This window comes from Ursus maritimus, unplaced genomic scaffold, assembly GCF_017311325.1.
Source record: "Ursus maritimus isolate PB19 unplaced genomic scaffold, ASM1731132v1 scaffold_5, whole genome shotgun sequence".
Classification (NCBI taxonomy): Eukaryota; Metazoa; Chordata; class Mammalia; order Carnivora; family Ursidae; genus Ursus; species Ursus maritimus.
Window position 1 is genome coordinate 13,480,425 of NW_024426663.1, and position 22,131 is coordinate 13,502,555.

General features: G+C 40.6%; 2 protein-coding genes and 1 long non-coding RNA gene across 6 annotated transcripts in view; 1 reads left to right on the forward strand and 2 right to left on the reverse strand.

Annotated features, from left to right (window-relative positions):
- The window catches only part of LOC103672209 (leucyl and cystinyl aminopeptidase), an 89,997-nt gene extending 88,687 nt beyond the window's left edge, over positions 1-1,310 (reverse strand). Inside the window, exon 1 of the mRNA XM_008700890.2 lies at positions 905-1,310. Coding sequence (XP_008699112.2) covers positions 905-1,289 — 385 coding nt within the window. The 5' untranslated portion in view covers positions 1,290-1,310. The remainder of the gene's footprint in view (positions 1-904) is intronic.
- A 1,540-nt stretch (positions 1,311-2,850) lies between these two features.
- LOC103672206 lies at positions 2,851-17,003 on the forward strand. Its single transcript, XR_571117.2, has 3 exons — positions 2,851-2,980; positions 16,225-16,355; positions 16,895-17,003. It is a non-coding gene; the product is annotated as an uncharacterized LOC103672206 (long non-coding RNA).
- ERAP2 (endoplasmic reticulum aminopeptidase 2) overlaps positions 12,038-22,131 on the reverse strand; it is a 39,940-nt gene continuing 29,846 nt past the window's right edge. For all 4 annotated transcript variants that reach the window (XM_040622048.1, XM_040622049.1, XM_040622050.1 and 1 more), the window contains 6 exons: positions 20,753-20,909; positions 19,869-20,053; positions 16,834-16,995; positions 16,183-16,323; positions 14,295-14,376; positions 12,038-13,579 (listed from right to left, as the gene is read on the reverse strand). In XM_040622048.1, the coding sequence (XP_040477982.1) occupies positions 13,436-13,579; positions 14,295-14,376; positions 16,183-16,323; positions 16,834-16,995; positions 19,869-20,053; positions 20,753-20,909 (871 nt within the window). In that variant the 3' untranslated portion in view covers positions 12,038-13,435. The remainder of the gene's footprint in view (positions 13,580-14,294; positions 14,377-16,182; positions 16,324-16,833; positions 16,996-19,868; positions 20,054-20,752; positions 20,910-22,131) is intronic.

Genomic DNA, 22,131 nt, shown 5'->3' on the forward strand with positions numbered 1-22,131 from the left:
AGGGAATCCATATACTCAACACCACAGAATGGTAAGACATCTCACCCCTATACTGTGACTCTGGCACTTCGGGTCCAAACAAAAGCCATCGGTTTTAACTAGGGTGGGATTTATTCTGTCCATTCAGTAAAGAGCTGTGGCTGATTGCAGGGCATCCTGCTGGCTCCTGCTTTGACTCTCGCCTCCTGTCACATTGTGATATCACCATGACGGACCCCTGATATTTAATGAGTCTTCGACTGAAAAACTGGTATTATCGGGAGCCCGTGAAAGGAAGCTTGAACACCCTGCAGGAGGGTGACAATGCGGGTAGGCACCTCCTCGGCAGAGCAGGATCAAGCAAGCCTTTCCGCAAGTTTCCCTTCCTTCCACTAAATTAACCTGCCAAGCCCCCCACCCCCACCCCGCTCTATTAGGAAAAGTCACGCAGACAACTCGCGGAAGGACGGGGGGGACAGCTCCCTGCGCACCACAGAAGTTTGGTTTGGCAGTGGCCGAGGCTTAACCCTTCCTGCCAAAAGAGCCGCGGCGGACACCACCTTCTCCAGGGGCGAACCCAGAAGGCCAACTTTCCCCTCCTCTGCGCAGAACAGCCCAAACTTTGCTGTTTGCCCACCTGGCCATGAACCGCAGCTTCGGGTCTGGAGGCACCTGACGCCCCCAGGCCCTCGGCAGACGGTGGCACTGACCTTCACGCCAGCCCCCGGTCCCGCGCCGGCCTGTGCCCGCCCCCCCCCCGCCTCCAGCCTCCAGCTACCTCCCCCAGTCCGCTTCCACCACCCCCAAAACCTCGTGGGAAACCCACGGAGAGGGCGACTGCAGCCCGACACCACGCGTCCCGACGGCCAGCGTCCCTCTGCACCCCAGAGAGTCCCAACCCCGACGCCTGTGGCTGCCTACTCACCGTTAGTAAAAGGATCCATTTTCCCCTCGCCGCTGCTCCTTGCAGCCGAAGCGCCCAAGCTTCCTACTTCAAGAACTGAAGCGGCCCTGTCGACTGAGCATGCCCAGCGCGGCCGCCAAGGGCTGTCGGGGAGGTGCCGCGAGGGGCGGCGCCGCTCCGCCTCTCTTAAGTTCCGCTGCTCCGGGTTTTTGCAACAGCTGCAGAAAGAGCGAGGGAGGCCAGAGGGGAAAACCACCACAGAGTCCGAGACCCACTCCTGGGAGAGGAAGGGGAGGAGCGGGGTAGAGGTGGGGGCGGCCTCATGGGCGGGGCCTGAAAAGCCACGCCCCTCTAGGGGACAGCTGCTGTTCAAGCTCTTCAATACCGGGGGACAGTATTCAGTCATTCAGCGAATATGACAGCTTACTGCGTCCTGGCCCGGCCGGGTCCTAGGCGCCGGGAACCCGATACCGCGCCCCAAAATATCGACCATTGCCCCGTGTAGTGGACATTCCAGAGACAGACAATAAACAAACACAGAAGGCACACAAGACTGAAAGAAATGTCCCGCTGAGCATTAAATCAGGGCGAGGTGATGGAGAGTGAGTGGAGAGCTAATTCGGACGCCTTGGTGAAGAGAGGCCTCGCTTAGAGGTCCCACTGAGGCCGCGATCTGGAGGCAGAGCTGGCGCCTGCAGACGAAGGTCGCTCCCCAGAATTCGAAGCTTCGGTTTCCTTGCAGAGCCTGGCTCCGGATTGCTCACTTTGCCAAGGCCGGAGGGAGCAGGTGCTGTGGGTCATTCCGGAAGGGCTGCCTGCCCACACCAGAGTGGTCTCTAGCGGTCGGAGGCCGGGAGACTGATGGGAGGGCGGGGACTCCCGCAGGGCCCCGCAAGCCCAGGTTCCAGTCCCACCGCGGGCTGTTCAGGGAGCGGCCTCTCCACTCAAGCGGTTCACAAAACCTGGAGCTGGATTCGCCGGGGGTGCGGGCGCCGCAGTATACAAGCCGAAGGCCTGCTGGAGCCGAGCTTTAAATCAACACCTGCGGCTCCAGTGGGTGCAGCCGCAGGGGCCTGCTGCCACGCCAGGCAAAGCTACCGGGTTGAAGCGGAAACTCTTAAGTTGCTCCTGCCTCCTCTCCTCGAGCCATTGCCTACAACCGCGAGCCAGCATTGTGTTCAGTGTCAAATCCAGGCATTACCTGGCGAAACTTCGGGATGCAAAACCAGGGCCCCAGGGACCCCCGGGTTCGTAGGGGCCCGCTTCCTTATCTCTAGTTCGAAGTGGGCGCCGCCGCCACGCTCGCAGTGAAAGCCTCAGCCCTCCCAGCGAGCCGCCACAGCCTGCTCCCCCTCCTCCCCTCCCGCAGCCCTGGCCCCTGCAGCGACTTGGCTCTGGTTGTGCCTCACTGCGCCTGCCAACTGTCACACACTCCTCCGAGGCTGTCAAAAGCAGGACTTCGGGTGCAAACAAGCCGGCGGCGACCGCAAACAGCCTGGGCAAACAGGGACGACTGGGGTGTCGTTTGACCCGTACGGAATTAGAAATTATGTTTTAAAGAAGTGAAATCGAAGTGCAATACTGTATTTTAAAATGTCAACTGTACTAAATCGCCCACTTTCCATTCCATCTTTAAAACCTCCAGTGGATACCAATCGCAGTTAAAATAAAAGTGAAACTCCTGGTCTAACTCTGGATCCTCCTCTACACGTGCTATTGATGCTTTGGCCACAGAGGCCTTCTTGCGGTTCCTGGAAGTCCGCGAGTTCCATCCAGCATTGTTAACCATTCCTCTTGTATGCTCCTTGCGCAAGAATAATTCCTTCTGCCTGGTACTTTGCCTGCTGGTATCTTCTTGTCCTTAAGTCTCCGCTCATATGTCACCTCTGCAGAGAGCCTTTCCCTGACCACACAACGGAAAATAGCCACAAACAGTCTCCTCTCTAAAGACTGGGCCGTGCTTTTCTTCACAGGACTCATCACTCTCTGAAACAATGCTTCTATTTGTTGTTTCATTAGTATCAATCTTCCTCTCAAGAATGCGAGCTCCATGAAAGCAGAGTTATTACCTTTTTAAGGGCTGTATCCTAACCCAAGGTAAGTAGGCAATAAATCATTTATGAATGCATATGTGAACAGATGCAATGGTAGCTAGAGTTCTAGGTCATTTGCAATGTCGAAAATTCTGCCAGAAACAGTAGTGTGTTTGTGATCATTCCAGAGATGTCTGTATCCTACGATACCTCAAAGCCGCTCTCTCCCCTCTGTGGTAAGCATGGGCAGAGCCCCTAGCACTCCCCCCCCAACCCCCAGGCACTTCAGAATCACAAACAGGAAGGGAACCACAGGGTGGGTGCCATCAGCGTTCAGAGGTTATATAGTATATGCAGGGCCGGGTTTTGTGGGAAGGACTCCACAGCTTATATTGCTCAGATAAGAGACTCATCCCTATACTTTAGGTCAGGTCATGTTCGTTTGAAGTTATTTTTGCAGCCAAAGCACTTAGTTTCAGAGATATTTAAAACCCCACAGAGTGTTAAATCTCCTCACCTCACCTTACCTGTAAGCTAGAGTCTATCATGCTTTTAAGTGTGAAACACGTTATCTTGTGTTTTGTCTTAAATACTTCAGTTCTGCAGAGTTGTGGTAAAAATGCTTCACCACTGCAGTAGCAAATATAGGTGGGTCATGTCTTTCTGAGATTTGAGAAAGAGATGAATAACTTCTTTATCCTCTTTGCCAACCTCTTTCCTCCCATCCCTCCCATCCCTACACACACACACACACACACACACACACACACACACACACTAAGGACATTTAAGGACTTGTGGTTTTGTAATGGAGGTAAAAAGAGGAAGCAACCAAAATGTTTCAGAATCCTACCTACCCTCAAAAGAATAATAAGTGTTGCTTTGCTTTATTCTGGGATTTCTTTGTGGTATTTTGTTTTTATTTATTTGGATACCATTTTACATTTGACTTCATGAAGACTTTTTGAGGGAACACAATTTCATAAATTTGCTACTGATCACGTTTCAGTCATTAACCCCTTCTTATCCTCCTACACAGAGCTTCTTCTTTAGTGTAAGGATATCATACTTTAAATTTTTATGAAGTTACTATTCATTATCAGAGGAGATAGTGTGACATTGTCTGCTATACCCACCTACTATTTTCAAAATCCTTGCCCTCTACCATTTAACATTTGAAAACCAAATATTTGGAGGACCAAATGTAAAATAAACAGCATGAAAGGAAAAAATATAAGCTCCCTGAGTAACAAACAGCATTTATTTATAAAGAAGCAGCAAATTTGCTGAACAGTGAATATAGAAACTTTTCTTTTCATCAAAATAAAGCACTTGGTCGGTCATGGATCAACTAATTCAAGTTTCAATTTAATAGATAAGATGAATTCTGGAGAGGTTAGGCTCACTCACAGCCCATGGCAGACACAGACTGGAACTCAGGTGGTCTGTGTTCTAAACCAGTGCTCTTGAGTTTGTTATTGCTTCCCTATTCCCGCAGGGAATTTAGGGCCAATGACAATAATACACAAAAGGGATATGCAGTAAAGAGAAATATAGCTAACTTCAGGCTATTAGAAGACTGTTCCATTAATTATTTAATTGATGTTCCAATTTACTGATATTCCATGTGAACTTTGTTTAGTGTTATTAAATATCTTTTCTAATTATTTTGTAATAAGCTAAACAATGTATTAGTTCAGTGTACACATCGGAAAATGATATTTATTCAGGACTTTTGGATAAATGGAGCATGCTGCTTGCTTCCCGGACAAAGATGCCTACCATGAGGTTTCCAGCTACTCCAGACTTTACCCAGTCACGCTAAGGAGCAGAGAAGGCAATATCTCATTACACCTGTAACCTATTTGCAGCACACATTCTCTGCATCAATTAGTGATGTTTGAAGTGATCACAAATTAAGAAATGTTTAGAGCACTAAGGTAAACAATATAATTATCCAACAGAGTTCTTGTAGAGCTGAGACATTAGCAAAAAGATTCAGCTAAATAAACTTAAAGGTATTAGAAAGGAACAGTTATATAGTGGTTCAGATGCTTTGGCCTACAAAAACCAAAATGCTGAATCAAATTAGCATAAACATTAAGGAAATCTATCATCTCACATAAGCGCAGAGATAAGGCAGTCTCTAGTCACAGCTCCCAACCTTACCAAGAACCCCACTTCTCACTCTGTTCACTCTGTAAGCAATTTTCCGAAAGACTGAGTGTCCTGTGGACAGAGAGGGGGCTGCATCAGAGAAGGGAGGAGGAATCTTTTCTTTGGTGTCTCCTTCTCAAGAGCAAGGGAACTTTTCTCAAAAATCCCCCATTAGAATTCTTCTTAGGTTTCAATTGCCAAAACAAAATTTTGTACATTTCTAAACCAATCACTGGAAATAAAAACAGGGTTACTATGAGTGGTTTCTTAAACAAAGCAGAGTTTAGGAATGCTGAGTTTGGGATCACTTCCCTGTTTCATAGGGGGAGATAGGGGGAACTTGAGTAAAATCATTTTTATTATTCAGAAGGGAAAAGGGAGGGTTAAGCAACCAAAATGTCAAGTAGGCAACCTAAAGGTCCACTGAAGGTTATAAACACTGATATATTTTAATAATATTTTGATAATAATTTCTTTAAACCTTAAGGTATTTGTCAAAGGAAAAGTAAAGATAGAGCCCAATTCAATGTAATTTTTCATGTAATCATTGCAATTAGGATTCCGAACCAAGAAATGGTATATTATTAAACTTCAAATCCTGATCTGGAAGTAACTACTAAAATGGAAAAATAAATTAGGCATTTATATTAGTCTGCAAAGGCTTCTGTAAGAAATTGTCACAATCTAGGTAGCTTAAATAACAGAAGTTTATTGCCTCATAGTTAAGGAGTCTAGAAGCCCAAGATCAAGGAGTCAGCAGGGCCATGTTCTTTCTGAAGGCACCAGGGGAAAGTATGTTCCAGGCCTCTATCCTTGCTTCCTTGGCTGATGGCAGTATAACACCAGCCTTCAGATGCAGTTCTCCCTGTGTGCACACCCGTGTCCATATTTCCCCTTTTAATAAGGGAACAAGTTATGTTGGATCAGGGGCCCACCCTTCTCCAGTATAACCTCATCTTAACTAGTTACATCTGCAACAACCTTATTTCCAGTGAAGTCATGTTCTGAGGTAATGAGGGTTATGACTTCAACATGTGAATTTTGGTTGGGGGATGCAGTATCCAATGCATTATAACAGCATCTTTCTAACAGAAATAAAGTTGAAGATAAGTATCAAGAAAGATATGACTTCAAAGGATAGCATTAAGCACTAAAAAGACCACCCACAGAATGGGAGACAATATCTGCAAGTCATGTACCTGATAAGGGACTTATATCTAGAATATATAAAGAACTCTTACAAATCAATAATAAAAGACAAATCAATTAAAAATGAGCAAAAGATCTGAATAGACATTTCTCCAAAGAAGACATGCACATGACCAATAAACACATGTAAAGATGGTCCGTATCATTAGCCATAAAGCAAATGCAAATCAAAACCACAATGAGAAGCCACTTCACAGTATGGCTAGGCTCAGGCTTAGATTGGCTAGAATCAAAAAGGCAGACATAATAAATGTTGGCAAAGATCTAGAGAAATTGGAAACTTCATATACTTCAGTGGGAATATAAAATGGTACAGTTGTGTGGAAAATAGTCTGGCAGTTCCTCAAAAAGCTAACCATAGAGTTAACAAATGATCCAGCAATTCCACTCCTAGCTATATAGCCAAAATAATTGAAAATCGATGTCTATACAAAAACTTCTGCGTGAATGTTCATAGCAGCATTATTCATAATAGCCAAAAAGTATAAACGACACAAATATTCATCAAAGAAGTCAGTTACAGAAGACCTATATTGTATTATTCCATTTGTATGAAAAGTTCAGACTGGCAAAGTGATAGAGAAAGTAGATTAGTGGTTGCCTAAGATGGTAAAGAGGGAGGAATGGGAAGTGACTGCTCGTAGGGGGGCTTCCTGTTGGGGTGATAAAAATGTTCTAAAATCAACCATGTCGATAGGTGCACTCTGTAAATGTCCTAAAAAACCATTGCCTCTGTGACTGAGGCAAGTTGCTTAACCCCTGGACTTCATTTTCTCCTTTGTAAACTGAGGAGACAAGTACCACCCTCTTCGGGTTATTGTAGGAATGAGATGAATTAACACACCAGATGTGCTTTGAACAGAGACTGGCACAAAATAAGTACTAAGGATGTATTTGCTGTTACTATTAGATGTGAACTGTGAAATTTTTAAACCATGTTTATTACATGCAAAAAAAGTTTAGACTTGCAAAACATAATGTAAGAGCAAACAAATTTATATGCTACTGATATATTCCAACCCGATAATTTAAAATAATGATGTCCTGAGAAAGCGGAGTTCTTGATATTGATATCTAAGCCCTGCATCATTTGGGGCCTAGCCAGGCTAGGAAGCGTCAGCGATGGTGGGCCCTGCTTCCAGCTATGAAAAACAATCATAGGTCCTCTTCTATAAAAGTCAGAAGATATAAATGATATTTTCAGAAATTATCTCTGGCTGGAATTTTTAATTGACCTGCTCTTTTGAGGGAGATGTTTACACTCCTGAAGATTCTAATTCAGTTTTCCTTCTCCTTTGTTTCTAGCAGCCTTGCTAACACAGAGCCTAAGATTCCTTCCCATTAAATGTGTCCTTCAGGTTTTTGTTTGTTTTTGAGCATGAGAAGGTACTGTAATATTTATGCAGAAAATTACACTTGACTGTGATTCTTGGCCGACTCTGGGATGACTCAGATGCTTTTTTCCTCCCTCTGGCTGAGAGCTGCCAGCACAGGCTGTCAGTCAGTCAGCAACATTTGTGGAGTGCCCATGGTGCGCAGAACACCAAAGAGAACTAAAAACAAAACAGGAGCTACGGTTCTGCTTTTAAGGTGCTTGCATTACCTTGGGGCAGTCTGAACAAGCACCCAGGATCCATGCACAACACACAGAAGCATGCATACGTACAGCAGGATCAGCTTGGAGCAAAATCGACAAGTAGGGGGCTCTGAGTTCTGCTAGGTCCCGTTTTCCATTTTCCTTCCTCAAGTCTAAATGCTGCTTCACACAGTCAACAAATATTTATCAAATGCCACCTGTATATAACACCCTTGAGTAAGTGACAGATACTGCCTTCCGGAGCTTCCTACCAAACCAGTATTTTCTGGAGTGTTGCCCTTGTTCCAGAACCCACCCACCCCAATCCTCTCTCCCAGCTTCAGTTTTCTCTCTCCCCTTAGGGCTCTTTCCTCAGCTAGCTATAAAGAACTAAGTATTCATTTAAACAAAATTAAAAAGTCTCACTAAAGCATGACTAATGAGTTACAATTGAATCCTTTAACTTTTATTAGCCCGAAGGAATGAATCTGTAATGGTGAAATTATAGAAGAAAATGCAACTGGATAAGAGAAGATGTTTTTTGAAAAAAAAAAAAAAAGTATGAGATTTCCTTTTTTTAGGTAGTATTTTTTAGATCTGAATTTGCAAGACCAGCACTGCGGGCGTTATTTCTATCTGGGTCCTCAGTGAGTTGGAGGAGACAATAGTGTGTATATTCCCCTTGGCCTTAAAGTCCAAACAGCTAGGCTGCCCAGTAAACAGTTACCTGAAACTAGGAGAATAATATGCTTTTTCTACCAGGTAATGGTTTTTCTAGAATATAGAACATTATTTTTAAAACAGTGCTTTGAAAAAGAATAAAATAAAGTAAAAATAAAGTAAAATAAAATAAAATAAAATAAAATAAAATGAAACAGTGCTTGGATCAGTAGTGTCATAACTGCTGCTTATAGATAAGGCACAAATTAGAATAAGAATAAACACATGCAAATCTGTAAATGCTATATAGCCTCTCTCATTAAGTAACAACTTATTCATTGTTGCTTAAGTGACCCTAATTTAGTCCTTGAGGTGAGTTGAATTAACTCGCCCCGCCTGACTCCTGAGCGCTCTGTCTGGTTCACAGGAGTTGTGCATAGTTGTTTCAGACCAGATCTTGTCTTTGATCTTTATCAGCTTCCGTCTCTTGACCTGGTTTCCCCTTACCCAGCTTCCTTCTAAATTTCCTTCTAAAACTCCTACTGCTAGTCTTTGGGCCTGTATCTGGAGGCATGAACGGAAAGAAAATAAAAGTATATGCTAATCGCCTTGGGCCCTGAAGACAATTGTTTCTCTTTCTGAAAAAGGTCTCCAACCCCCCTCCTTGCCTCTTGCCATATTTCAGTGTTTAGAGTGTTCAACCTAACCTTTTCCCAACTCGAACTCAAAATAATTAGAAATGAGTTAGAATTTCCAAGCTCAGTTAACTAGAGAACAGTTTGTAATGAGGAATGTGGTTTTAAAACCAAGAAATAATGTCCTTTGTATCCCTTCAGTCTTTTCACAGACAATTTACTCTGCCTTCCTTAAAATGGGTTTCGTAATTATAACTGAAGTATTGTCTAGATGACTGCAGGGACATGTCAGGTGGATCAACGTGTGAATTCCTTACAGAAACATGAACCTGAAATGATGTATCGAAAGAAAGAAATATGGCATAATTCAACAGAGGGGGGCATGAACTTTGAAGTGTGGGAAATCGTATGTGTAAAGACCTAAACGTGAGAATTAATCATGTATCGAGAATAGAAAATTGGTTTGCTGACTTTATTTGGGATCATGGTAGAAGATGAAAACTTTTGGAGAAAAGAGGAAAAAATTAGCAAAAGATCTTGAAGTTATGGTTGTGAAGTAAAAATTTACAGAAGCGATTGAGACATAGAAATTCTTTTCACTCGGTCAGTGAAGTCTACATTTCTCAAACTTTCTAACCATTTCTCCCTATGAATATTGGAAAATTTTCCTGATTTAAATCCTGAACAAATGATCTGTTTATACTGTTAACTTCCTGATACAATGTTAGGTATCCCACAACTTTATTTATGAGAAATCGATACTACGCAGTCAATACTGCAAACCAATTTCCATCCTAAGGAGCCTCTTATGTAAAAGTGTTAGGCATTTGCACATTGTTGAAAATAAATTATTATAGCTTCTGGGAAAATGCTAGACTAGGCACCTTGACTGACCTTCTTGCTAAGAATAATTTAAAATGTAGAATTAAAAAATTTTTAATTGTTTGAATATATTGGTGACCTGGAAAGCTAGTAAGAAATAGTTATGGATCAAGTTGAAGGAAGGAACTCCGAGGGGTAAGCAAAGGCTGAAGTCAGTGTTCACCTTGAGGGCTTTTTTTTGGAGGGGGGGAGCGGCTTTGAGAGTAGAGAGGACAGATGGGAGAGCCTGAGCTTGCCCAAGCTGGGAAACATAATAGCAAACAAAATTCAGGTACAGCCTGCTTACAAAAGACTCATCTGAAACTAAATACAGAAAAATTCAAAGTAAAAGGATACAGAAAAATTCATCAAGGAAATATCAATCAAAAGAAACTAGTGATATCCCTATGTAAATATCTGGGGAAGCTGTACTTTACCAGGGAAAGTGTTACTAGATATGAAAGATTAACATTTGGTACTGACAAGTACAGGATACAGGTGTAAAAAGAAAGTGAAGTAGGGGTGCCTAAGCGGCTCAGTAGGTTAGGAAATCGACTCTTGATTTTGGCTTAGGTCATGATCTCAGGGTCATGGGATCAAGCCCCAAGCCAGGCCCTGTGTTCCGGGGGAGGCAGGGGAAAGACTACTTGAGATTCTCTCTCCTTTTGCCCCTCCCCCTGCTCGCTCTTGCATGCACGCCCATGCTCTCTCTCTCAAATAAATAAATATATCTTTAAAAAAAGAAAAAGAAAATAAATTAACACCCCCTTTTGGAAAGATAATCTGGCACTACCTATTAAAATATTAGATTACATAGAATACACATGTGCTTCAACCCAGCTAACCTACTTCTTTCATAATATTTTTCACCCTTTCTTCCTTATGATTTGGAAACATGACTTTGATGAATGAGATTAAGATTTCAGGGAGCAGACAATATAACAGATCAATGATTTAAAGCCTGTAAACGTAAAGGTTGTAAACCCTTACATGCGGAAATGAAAAATAGTGACACATGGTTAAATGGAAGAAAGAAGATCAATAACGAATATAAGTAAAGGGATATTGTAGAGTAAAAACGTGGCCATTTTAAACAACCTTGTGTTTGGTAGACATCAATGTTCAACTGGAAAACTAGCCTCTGGGACTATTTGGAGGTCCCCCTTACAGTTAGGATGAAATAAGCCCCCCCCCAAACAAAACAAAACAAAACACCCCAGGAACTTCCCTCCAAAAATCAGGATTTCTGATCATTTGATTCTGTGGAACCTCAAGTAGACCCAATGACACAGCAAGGAGTGAAATGCAAAAGGATTTACATGAAGTAGGATAAGAAATTCCCACCATGGTGGTAAAATTGGACTCTTGAGGGCTGAAGTCCCCATTCTGTCCCCCACACAAAGCCTAAAAGGGAGCAAGACATTGGTTCTAGGCTCCTTTGATCTGGAAGATTTCTCATTCTGAGTGGGCTTCAGAGACCACAAAATTCTCCCAAGGCTCTCTGGAAATTCAGCAGACATGGAGCTGTGTCTGTTCCCTCCATCATCCATTCATGATCTTGTATATAAATATTTCACAACTTGCTTGTTCATTTGGGGTAAAAGGAAGTAAAACTAACATTAGCCGAGTCTTAGTTGGTGCTGGGGGTTTGGCGTCTACCATAAAGGTTTTGAAATACCACGCCAAGTACAATAGGTTTCTTTTTTAAAAGACTTCTTATTTGTTAAACCATTATTGGCAGAGTAATTATCATGTTCATTTTTAACAAATGATAAAACTGCTACTTCTACTACTTCTACTTCTGTACTCCATTCTAAAAAATCTGAGAAGTTACAAATGTGTATACATAAAGAACTAAAAGGAAGAGAATCAAAAACTTGGAAATTTATGGTAGATAACTTACTATACAAAAGAAAGATCTTTACTTATTTATGGAAATAAATATGACAGCACAGATCTACCAAACCTCATACACATTCTTCTGCTTAATCTACACATTACCTTGGTGGAAAAAATAACATTCTTTACTCGTTCAGTTTCTTTATTTGAAAGTACATACAATTCCAGAGGGTTATCACATGTTACACAGACCTTGGTAGGACCACGAGCAGGTCAAATGTAGGGTCAAAGATGCTTCAAAGATTCCAAGACATGATTTGAAAACAAACTTAAAAAAATGTGTATTGGGTCATGGCCATGGTCCATCCAAAGTACCCTGTCTCTGACTGTGGCACCAAAGAAAGATCTGTAAACCCTCAAGGTATCACTCCAAAATGGATTGGTTAACACCCTTCCCACCTTACCCCTGCCCCAATATCCCAGCTTCCCTTAATAGCACAGATAAGTTCATCATCTGTGTATTGATTAGATTTTTCTAGAGCATGTTTATATCTTCATACTGATTCATATGTGGGCACATGAATTTATGAAATTTACAACCTGTATTTAGAGTGGTGGTTTCTTTACTCATTCCAAATACCTTATTAATAAAACACGTAAGAGAAGCATCTAGCAAAGTGTTTCGGAGATCAGGAGTTTCTCTTAAAACTATGAAGAAATGCTAAAACTGGGTTAGAAAATATGATGATTCATTTAAATATTTACATTAAACCATGAGTTAACTGGAAATATATGCAATACAACCTAATTTTGCCATTTTCAAAGCATATATTAAAAATGGGGTAGTGTATGGTTTGAAGTGGTGAGGTATCATCGCTCTCTCCTCTCCCTCTGTGGCTACAAATTTTACCGCCTGTGGAGATGACCTCAGAAGGCTATCCTTGAGGCTCTTTATGAATATGGGGCTCAAGCCAGGCAGCCCTCCTGGCTTTGTGGGTAAACCCTGACACCTAGTTTCTAATAATCTGAGATTTGGTGACAAATTCTCCATTTTCCTGATTCTTATATTTCATAATTGGATTCAGATTTTCCATGAATGGTAAAAATTAAATGAACTATTCAGGCTGAGATGAAAGAAGAGAGGGAGGAGATGAAAGGATGCAAATGAAAGATTTTTTTAAAAAGAATGGGCTATGTTTCCTTGAAGGTAAAACTGGCTGGGCAAACTGCAGGATACTAAGCAAGGTTAGAAAAAGCATCAAAACAGCAAAAAGGTCGCATGCGGTAAGGCAATGTAGGCGGGGTGCGGTATGGCTATCTGTTACAGCTATGTCTATCTATCCACATTCACATCTCCACGTATCTGCATTATTCAGCAAGGTTACATTTAAATAGGCTACTGAACTGGACTTCCCCCGCCTCAACATCATGCATAGGTCAGCTAGAGACAACATCTGAGAGCTGCCAGCTGCACTGGCTGGTTTCTCGAGGCTTCTTAGTGGTTTAGATCAAATATCCGGAACTTTGACTTGAGCTTTGCTGACTTCATGCCCACATCTGATGTGCTCCTTCTACCAACCATTTAAGAACTAACCAGTAGCCAAGTCCTCAGAGTGGGAAGATTCTTCTCCAACCATTTAATATTTTTGGATATGGTTTCCAAAATGGTTTGAAAAATATCCAGATGTAATCCTTGGGTCTTAAGAGAGTCAAAGAACAGTTTCACCTGAAAAATAAGCAATAAAAAATTACTGACATGGTTTATAAAATACTTGCTCTTGCAAAGAGCTTCAAAACAGCTTGCAAATTATACAAACACCAGAGTAATAATTTCTCTGCCAACCTTAAAATGGTTATCTTCTCCTTCTCTCTTTTTTTTCTGTATAATTATTATTTCACATTATCTTCAAACAATGTAAGACAGGAATGATAAATCCTCATCTTACAAGTGAGCATACTGTGGGTAAAAATGTTAAATGATTGAGCCAAGTCATATAGTAAGTAGTGAGCCAGGATTTAAGTTCTAGAATTCTGAGCTTCCTTCAAGGGTAAATAATTCAAGATTTATTTTGGAAAGAAGATGTAAAACATTAGAATGCTTTAAAAAAAAATAGAATTATCAACAAGAGTAGTTTTGTTAAAAAAGACCTTTCAGTACTCTTCCAGGCTTCAATATAGTCTTTTCTGTGATGATACCAGGAAGGAAATAATCAGCAAGGACTCATCTCTCAAGTGTAATTTTCATTTTGAATGCTATGAACACCTTTACTTTAAGAGGTTCTAGTCCTGTCCCTTCCATTTACTTGCTATGTAACATTGGACAAACTACTTATTTTCTTTTAATAAAATGAGAACTTTAAACCAGATTACATCTAAGTTCAGTTTCAGTTTTATGATTTGAACATTTATTTTTAAGTTGTTAGCAGTAGAGAGTCACAAACCTCTTGCAACTCATCCTTGGAAGAGAAGTGAGATGTTGTGCCAAAGACGATCACTCTCATGGCATATGAGCCCAAGTCAAATCTGAAAATAAAAAGGATACCCACAGATTTAAGTAATAGAAATACTGGTCTTATCTTTATGATATCATATGTTTTAAAATGTATGACATTAATAACTATATGATAAGCTTGTGCATTAAAATATATTCTATTAATTACCCTAAGAATAATTTATTCATCCAGTAAAATCCCAAAGCTATGAAATATCTCACATTTGACCACAAGATAAAAATGTAGATAAAGACTTTTTAGGAACTGTGACTAGCTTATTCAGCAGTGTTTATGTTTAAATTTATGTTTATGCTTAGAGCAGTATTCTCTATGTTCTATTTTTTTTTATTATGCACTCCATTGATAAAGATTTTTTGCCCAAGAACTTCCCAACACACATATTTTTATTTATTCATTATATTCATATACTAGGTGATAGGTTCAACAGAACATTTAATACAGGATTAAGGATTTAATTTAACACAGGATTTAATATACTTCCCTCATCATATTTTGGAAATCCACTGCATTTATACTCTGTATTTTGGGGGGGCAATGTTATTTGGTTGAACTCTCATTTGCAGCCACAGAGTGCATCCTTCACCCTAATGTCTTATATAGAGAATTTATACCATAAGTCAACGGGATTTGTGCTGAAAAGCAGAGCACAGATACGTCCCAGAAATGATTCCAAGTCCAGGCTGTGCACATGGTCAGGCAGGATCGTTTCCAGTGACAAAAGAAAACTATGACATTGCAGAAAAAGTCTGATCATTTCAGGGGAGGGAACTGGTAGGCATGCAAACAACCCAACCAATGATTCCAGTGATCTCTAAGGAAACACACACACACACGCACACGCACACGCACACACACACACATGCACACAGCGTGCACTTGCATAACTGTTTGGTCCCATGTGAATATCAAACCCCTTAAAGGCCTGGGAGAGGGGTGAAAATGCTCTTTTTGCTTACACGAAGCTGTAGGGACTCTGAGTCCTTCATGGCTAACAAATGAGAGGGAAAAGGAACCCAGGATGACTGAGATCAGAGATACTGACACTAAGGTAGACAGAGCAGACTGCACAGCTCTCGGATTCAGGATATTTTCCATATAGTTCACAAATGACATTCTGGTTTTGGATAAGGAATAGCTGAGCACAGCTGAGCTGTTGTGAGAGAAAGCAATGCCATCCTGTACCTTCCGCTGAAGTCTAATCACTATTGGTTCATGCTGGGGGATATTTTAGGCCCAGGAGCATGCTGGAGTAAACTCTGGTTCTCCCAAGAGGTGAAGCCCTAGAAAAGACTCCAAACTGACCGACTTTTGAAGGGGGGAAGGGCCTCCCACAACACTTCTGATCAGATTTGTTTCAGCTCCTCTAAGCTCTCCACCGGGCCACTTCCACAGGGGAACTGAGGGTGGAGATTAGCTCTCATCAAAGTTCCTGAAACTCTCCATTAACAAAGCAAGCCAAATGCGTTTCATGTACTCTATGCGGCTTCCCTGGATTCTTCTGGGCTGGTGAGGAAGCTAGGAGGAGTGTGGTGGATGGGGCGACGACTGGATTGAACTCATCTCACACTTGCTCCCAGCAGTTCTTCTTTGCCTGGGCTGAGTGAGAGAAATCTCTTTCCCACTCACTTCTCACTCCTCTCTTCACACCTGGACAGAGTAACTCGGGGTATTAAGTTTTTAAATGAACAGTGTTCATCAAACTATTTGGGTAGAGATAGGATCATTTATGCTTTGAGGGACACATCATTGTACTTGGTTTCAGGCAACCGAGCCATCTAGGTACAAGAGCACACACTGCGTATAAATGAATACCAACTTTTTTAGGAGATGGGTCCAATTTTCTCTTAAAAAATTCCAGGCTAACTGCTGCCCCTTTGGATTTCTGGCGATGGTATAAAGAAGAGAGGACAACTCCTGTGTCTTGATGACTTCTCCTTCCATTCCTAGTTCAATTAATCTGAAGAAATAAAGACCATTTGATTTATCATGGTATGTGTCATGTAATGGAAATTAACTCAGGCTACCGATACATTAAGAGACTAGAAGAGAAAGAGGCCTGATAAAATTATAATTTACCAAAAATAATAATAAATGCCTTACTGGCTAACATTTTTAATGTTTCAGTTGAATTTTTAATTTTTTTCTGGTAGTAATTTTTTTCACTTTTTATTTAGCACCTTGTACAAACATCTTATAGACAAGAATGCATTCTTGTGATCATTTTTCTCCAAGGTTTTGAAAGTAAAACGTAGCCATTTGTCCAGTATCGATCACCTGATTAACAACTAGGAATATCTGTTTTCACCATTTGCATTTTGTCAATATGGATTTTTTGGAAGTAAAGTCAAAGCAAATCAAATTTTGATTCAATTCTTTTATGCCTTTGAGGTTGGGGGCAATATTTTGGTGACTTCATTGAATTGGTACCAGTTAACTTTTAACAAGTTAGTTAAATTAATGCACTCACTTCATTAACTTTTCCTGATGTTTGCTGATTGACAATGCATACAGAATTTTCTCTTTTTCAGCACCTGACACTGACAGTCCATATTGCTCCAAAAGGTAATTCCATCCTACTGTTGTCTGAGCACCCACAGAATACACGATCTTTAAAACATCCGATGGAATGCTGTAATATGAAGAACAAAGTGAAGAAAAAAGTCCTACGGGACAAAAACCTTTTTTTCTTATTACAGTTTTAAATTGCTATAACAGAATCACCCCTGAGCCATTTTCAGTAGCGTGTTAAACATTTTCTTCGGTCAAACTTTCATGAAAATATTTTATATAATGTTACTTTGCAAATTATTTGTGGGTTTTTTTCCTTAACATTTATTTATTTATTTCAGAAAGAGGCGGTGGGGGGTGGCGGCGGGCAGGCAGAGGGAAAGGGAGACAAGCAGACTCCCCACAAGTAGGGAGCCCTATACAGGGCTTGATCTCAGGACCCTGAGGTCATGACCTGAGCCGAAATCAAGAGTCATATGCTTAACCGACTGAGCCACCCAGGCGCCCTATGGGTTTTTTTTCCCCCTATTGATGATAAAAAGTTAGCAACGAGAATGATCATAAAATTTTAACTTCGAGGTGAAAATAGAAACTTTATAGAATCAATAAATAAAAGACATGATTTCTGGCATATAAAGTGTTGGTTTATATAGAATTCTAGAATTGAATAATCTTTATTGGTGCTCTGTGATTTTTTTTAATAAGCCATGATTACTTGCTACTTTAATATCACATTAAGAGCATTTTCTAACAGGACTGCCTGAGAGTCATCTGATTCTCTGGGTTTAGAAAATTGTAATTAGCACAATTGATTAAGTTGAGTCATTTTATAATTTGTAAAACTGATAAGATGTAATAATAAAATTATTTTCTGCCTGCATAAAGAAGATACCACAATTTTGGGGTTTTATTGCCCTGTAGGATATTAACTAGTTCTGATTCTAATTTGGGCTATGACTTTTCATTCCAGTATTGCTAGATCAGTAATCACTGCTACTCGTTTTGATGGCTCAGGGAAACCTCAGCAGAGGCATAGGAATGGGGCAGGAAATTGGCCTTTATCATGCAGTGACCGTATGGTAGGGATCGTACTCGTCTCTAGATGTCGTATTTAACTGTCAAAGCCACCTAGTGAGATAGTTATTACCCTGATTTTTAAAAAGTGGAAATAAAGCTAGGAAGGTTAAGTAACTTGCACGAGGTGATATAACTAGCCATTTTGGAGATGGAATTTAAACCTATGTTTCTAATGCTTGTGTTTTCTCCACTAAATGAGCTTAAATACCCCAAGTGCCAGTCGAATCACAAAACAAAGATTAAGCAATTAAATTATAATCTACATTGTTTTGATTTTAGTATATTTACTGTGCAAATTTATGAAAATTGATAACAAATACGTTGTGAGTGCCTTGAAAGTAGGACACATAATTGTTTTGTTTACTATTTTGTCCTTGGTACCTACAAGCAGTGCCTGGTTCATAGGCAGCATGCAAAGAATTATATTTTGAATACACAAATGAATGAAGTCACTAATCTATGTAAGAAAATTCTTCATTAGGATTAATACTAGTGGTCTTGCGGTGATGGGTAGTAAGGAGGGCACGTATTGCATGGTGCACTGGGTGTTATACACAACTAATGAATCATCGAGCCTTACATCGGAAACCGGGGATGTACTGTATGGTGACTAACATAATATAATAAAAAATCATTTAAAAAAAAAATACTAGTGGTCTTGAAGTTTAGGGGAAAAACCTATAATTTTAATTATGTATTATTGATTACAAGCATAAATGAGCTTTATATTTTCATAAGTATAACATCTGATTAAACATGTTGGACTCTCCTATCTAACCCATAGGTGGGCTTCTGCAGGTAAGATCACCCCCCTTGTAACAAGTATGAAGATGGAATAATACCTCCCTATGTGACAGGGCAGCAGGATGTTTACGTTTTAGCCTCACTCCTACCACCCATTCAAACATGAACAAAAAGAAGAGAAAAATAGAGCTAATAGATCCTTTTCCTAAAACTGATTTTTGGCTCGAATCACAATGACCAGACAAGTACAAAGAAAAACCTGGAATTAATGTTTTTAAAAAGAAGAACTCAAGAAAGGATTTCAAAAAGCTCATGAGATTCGGTTATATGGAGAGAAATTATGATGGCCTATCAGCAATCTGCCACAGGAAAAACGGGCAACATTACATTGCACAGCCCCAAAATTGTGACTTTTTTTCTTCAGTTTTAAGGAATGAATTTTCCTTGATTCACATACAAGTTTGATTTCTCAAAACATCCAACTCCAAAGTGAGAGTTTTAACAACAACAATATAAAATCGTGTGTTGGACAGAAATCAGGCTTACATTGTAAAGCCTGTCGCATCTGTTAGTATTTTGGGTTGCAACTGCTAAAGTGAACTGCAACATAATCCATGTGATCACTGGGCATCTTCCTGATTGTAAGAACCACCTGAATCCATTTTGCCACCATATACACACTTTTGATGGCCCAAGTCATCGGTTTCCCATCAAATATGAAATTTGGGGTCAAAATTCAGGTCTGTGGTATTGGGTAATGAAGAAGTAAATAGACTTTCTTTAAAAGGTAGCCTCTCCTTTAAAAAAAAAACGTTTTGATAAATGGTGTTTTGACTGCATGTCCATTTCACATTGCTTTTTATCTTTAAAAGACATCACTTTTGGAGCTTGGGCAACCCCCTCCTCCCATTTCTACCCTCTGGCTATCTTTCTGTTACCATGCCAATGGTTATTAGCTCTCCCTCTAAAGGGACCTAAACTTCACTTCCCACAAAATCTATTGAGCACTTACTGTATGGGAACATGAAACAAGTGTTTGTAATTCCCAGCATGGCTCTCCCTATGGACCCCCACCGTCCTCACTGAAAGGTTTTAGATCTAGTGTCTTGCTTGATCAAAGACTTTTGCATCAAAGTGAAAGGAACAAAGAACAGGACAGATGTCTAGATTTACTTTAATTTTCCACTGGATTCCATCCACTGAGAGAAGAGTTCAGTTGCCTTCTGGATGCAAGGAGGATGGTTCAGGTAACAGGCCAGTTTTAAGATGGTCGATCGAAGCATCCTGTCCTGGACAGAGCCTTTATCACTCCAGCTTTGTGTGTCAATCACTGGCTTAAAATACCTGAGAATGTAATGCTGCAGAAAGCACAGAATGATTTACAGAGAGGCTAAATTTAGTACTTGACACAGCTCTTACCCATCGAAAGGGGTCAACTCTAAACTGTCCGCATGAATCTTCCCCAAACACAGAACTATCTGTCTTTGTATTTTTCTCCTCGTTTTCTGGGCCCCCACCTATCATACTTAAACAGAGTTTTTACATTAAAAATAGGATTTAAGGGCGCCTGGGTGGCACAGCCATTAAGCGTCTGCCTTGGGCTCAGGGCATGATCCCAGCGTTCTGGGATCGAGACCCACATCAGGCTCCTCTGCTGGGAGTCTGCTTCTTCCTCTCCCACTCCCCTTGCTTGTGTTCCCTCTCTCTCTGGCTGTCTCTCTCTCTCTCTCTCTCTCAAATAAATAAATAAATAAATAACATCTTTTAAAAAATAGGATTTAATTTCCTATCTGAGAGGAGAATATCAATTGACAAAAGATAAAAATCACATTTCGGAGGAATATTTTGCTCATGATCCTGATAGGGTCTTCTTAGGTTGGTGATGACAAGGAATGAGGGATTTCCAACCATTCAGCCCGGTGGTGTTGACCGTGCCATCAGCCAGTTCCCTCGGCTTCTTAAAGATTTATCCCCAGGAGTTCACACAAACAGACCGTCTCACCCATCCTCCAGGCACTCTCTATTTACTTAGTGAATTTTCTGGAAGTGATACAAACCTTGAGGTTTTCTGTGACATCTGAAACATTCCTTCTCTCCATCATATGGTAAAACAATTCTAAGTATTCCAGACCTTTGAGAAGTGCAGGGATGCTTGCTTCATGTTGGAGATAGCGAGTCAGGTCAAGGGCTTTGTCTAGGGTCAACCTTCCTGCACTGAGGGATGAAACAAGTTGTTGGTGGTTTGTACATATCTTATAGTTCTTAATATTTTTAATATTAACACAACTATGATCTAGAGAGCGATGACAGGAGCAGTTCATCATAGCCAGACCACTGGGGTTAAGCCCTACTTCTGCCACTGACTAGCTGTATGATCTTAGGTAAATTATCTAACCTCTCTAGGGCTCGCTTGCGTCCTCTGTACATGAAGAAATAGTGGTATCTTCTACTGTTGTAAGGAGTAAATGACTCCCTGTGTGTAGAGTGCTTAGAGTCATTCCTATACACAGTAAGAAATTTATAAATGAAATATTAGCTAATATTAATATTTACTACAAATAATATCAAGGTTTTCATATATTATGTTGTTCTCTAATTGTTTCATTTGTGGATTTGAATTGTTCCTCCAAGTGAACTTGGAACTTTGAAGACAGGGGCTATGTCTTTTCTTCTTTTAATGCCCCTCCTAGAGCCTAACAGAGAAGTAGTGGAATTAGATGAGAATTGAACATTTTAAAACTGAACATTTTATTATGAGTGGGAAAAAAAAAAGTACTTCCATCTTTTTTTTAGAATCTATTTAGATGCCAAAGTTACATGCCTTCTCCGTATTTTCTTTTAATGAGAAGAACAAATGACAAAACTATGATTCTTTTTTTTTTTTTTTAAAGATTTTATTTATTTATTCGACAGAGATAGAGACAGCCAGCGAGAGAGGGAGCACAAGCAGGGGGAGTGGGAGAGGAAGAAGCAGGCTCACAGCGGAGGAGCCTGATGTGGGGCTCGATCCCAGAACGCCGGGATCACGCCCTGAGCCGAAGGCAGATGCTTAACCGCTGTGCCAACCAGGCGCCCCAAAACTATGATTCTGAATAGCAAAACGTTAGGGTCTCTTCTGCAGAGGAAATAAACCATTATATTGTCATTTTTGCAGAGTGGTTCTCACATGTGTTTCTGACAGGACTTGTGTCTGTCTGCACATGGTCTGTAAGCTATCATTGCCAGCAACTGACTCCCAGATTAAGCATAATAGCATGATATGGAAACAGATTCCAGAACAAAGGATGTCTCTATTGAATTTTTCATTAACATAATGTGCTACCTCCTCAGGGCTTTTAAAATGTTCAATTCTCATCTAAATTCTTATCTAAAACCGAAACTAGAAAGGAGTGAAATTAAAAAAAAACCAACTTTTGTTGTGACTTTACTCTTCTTA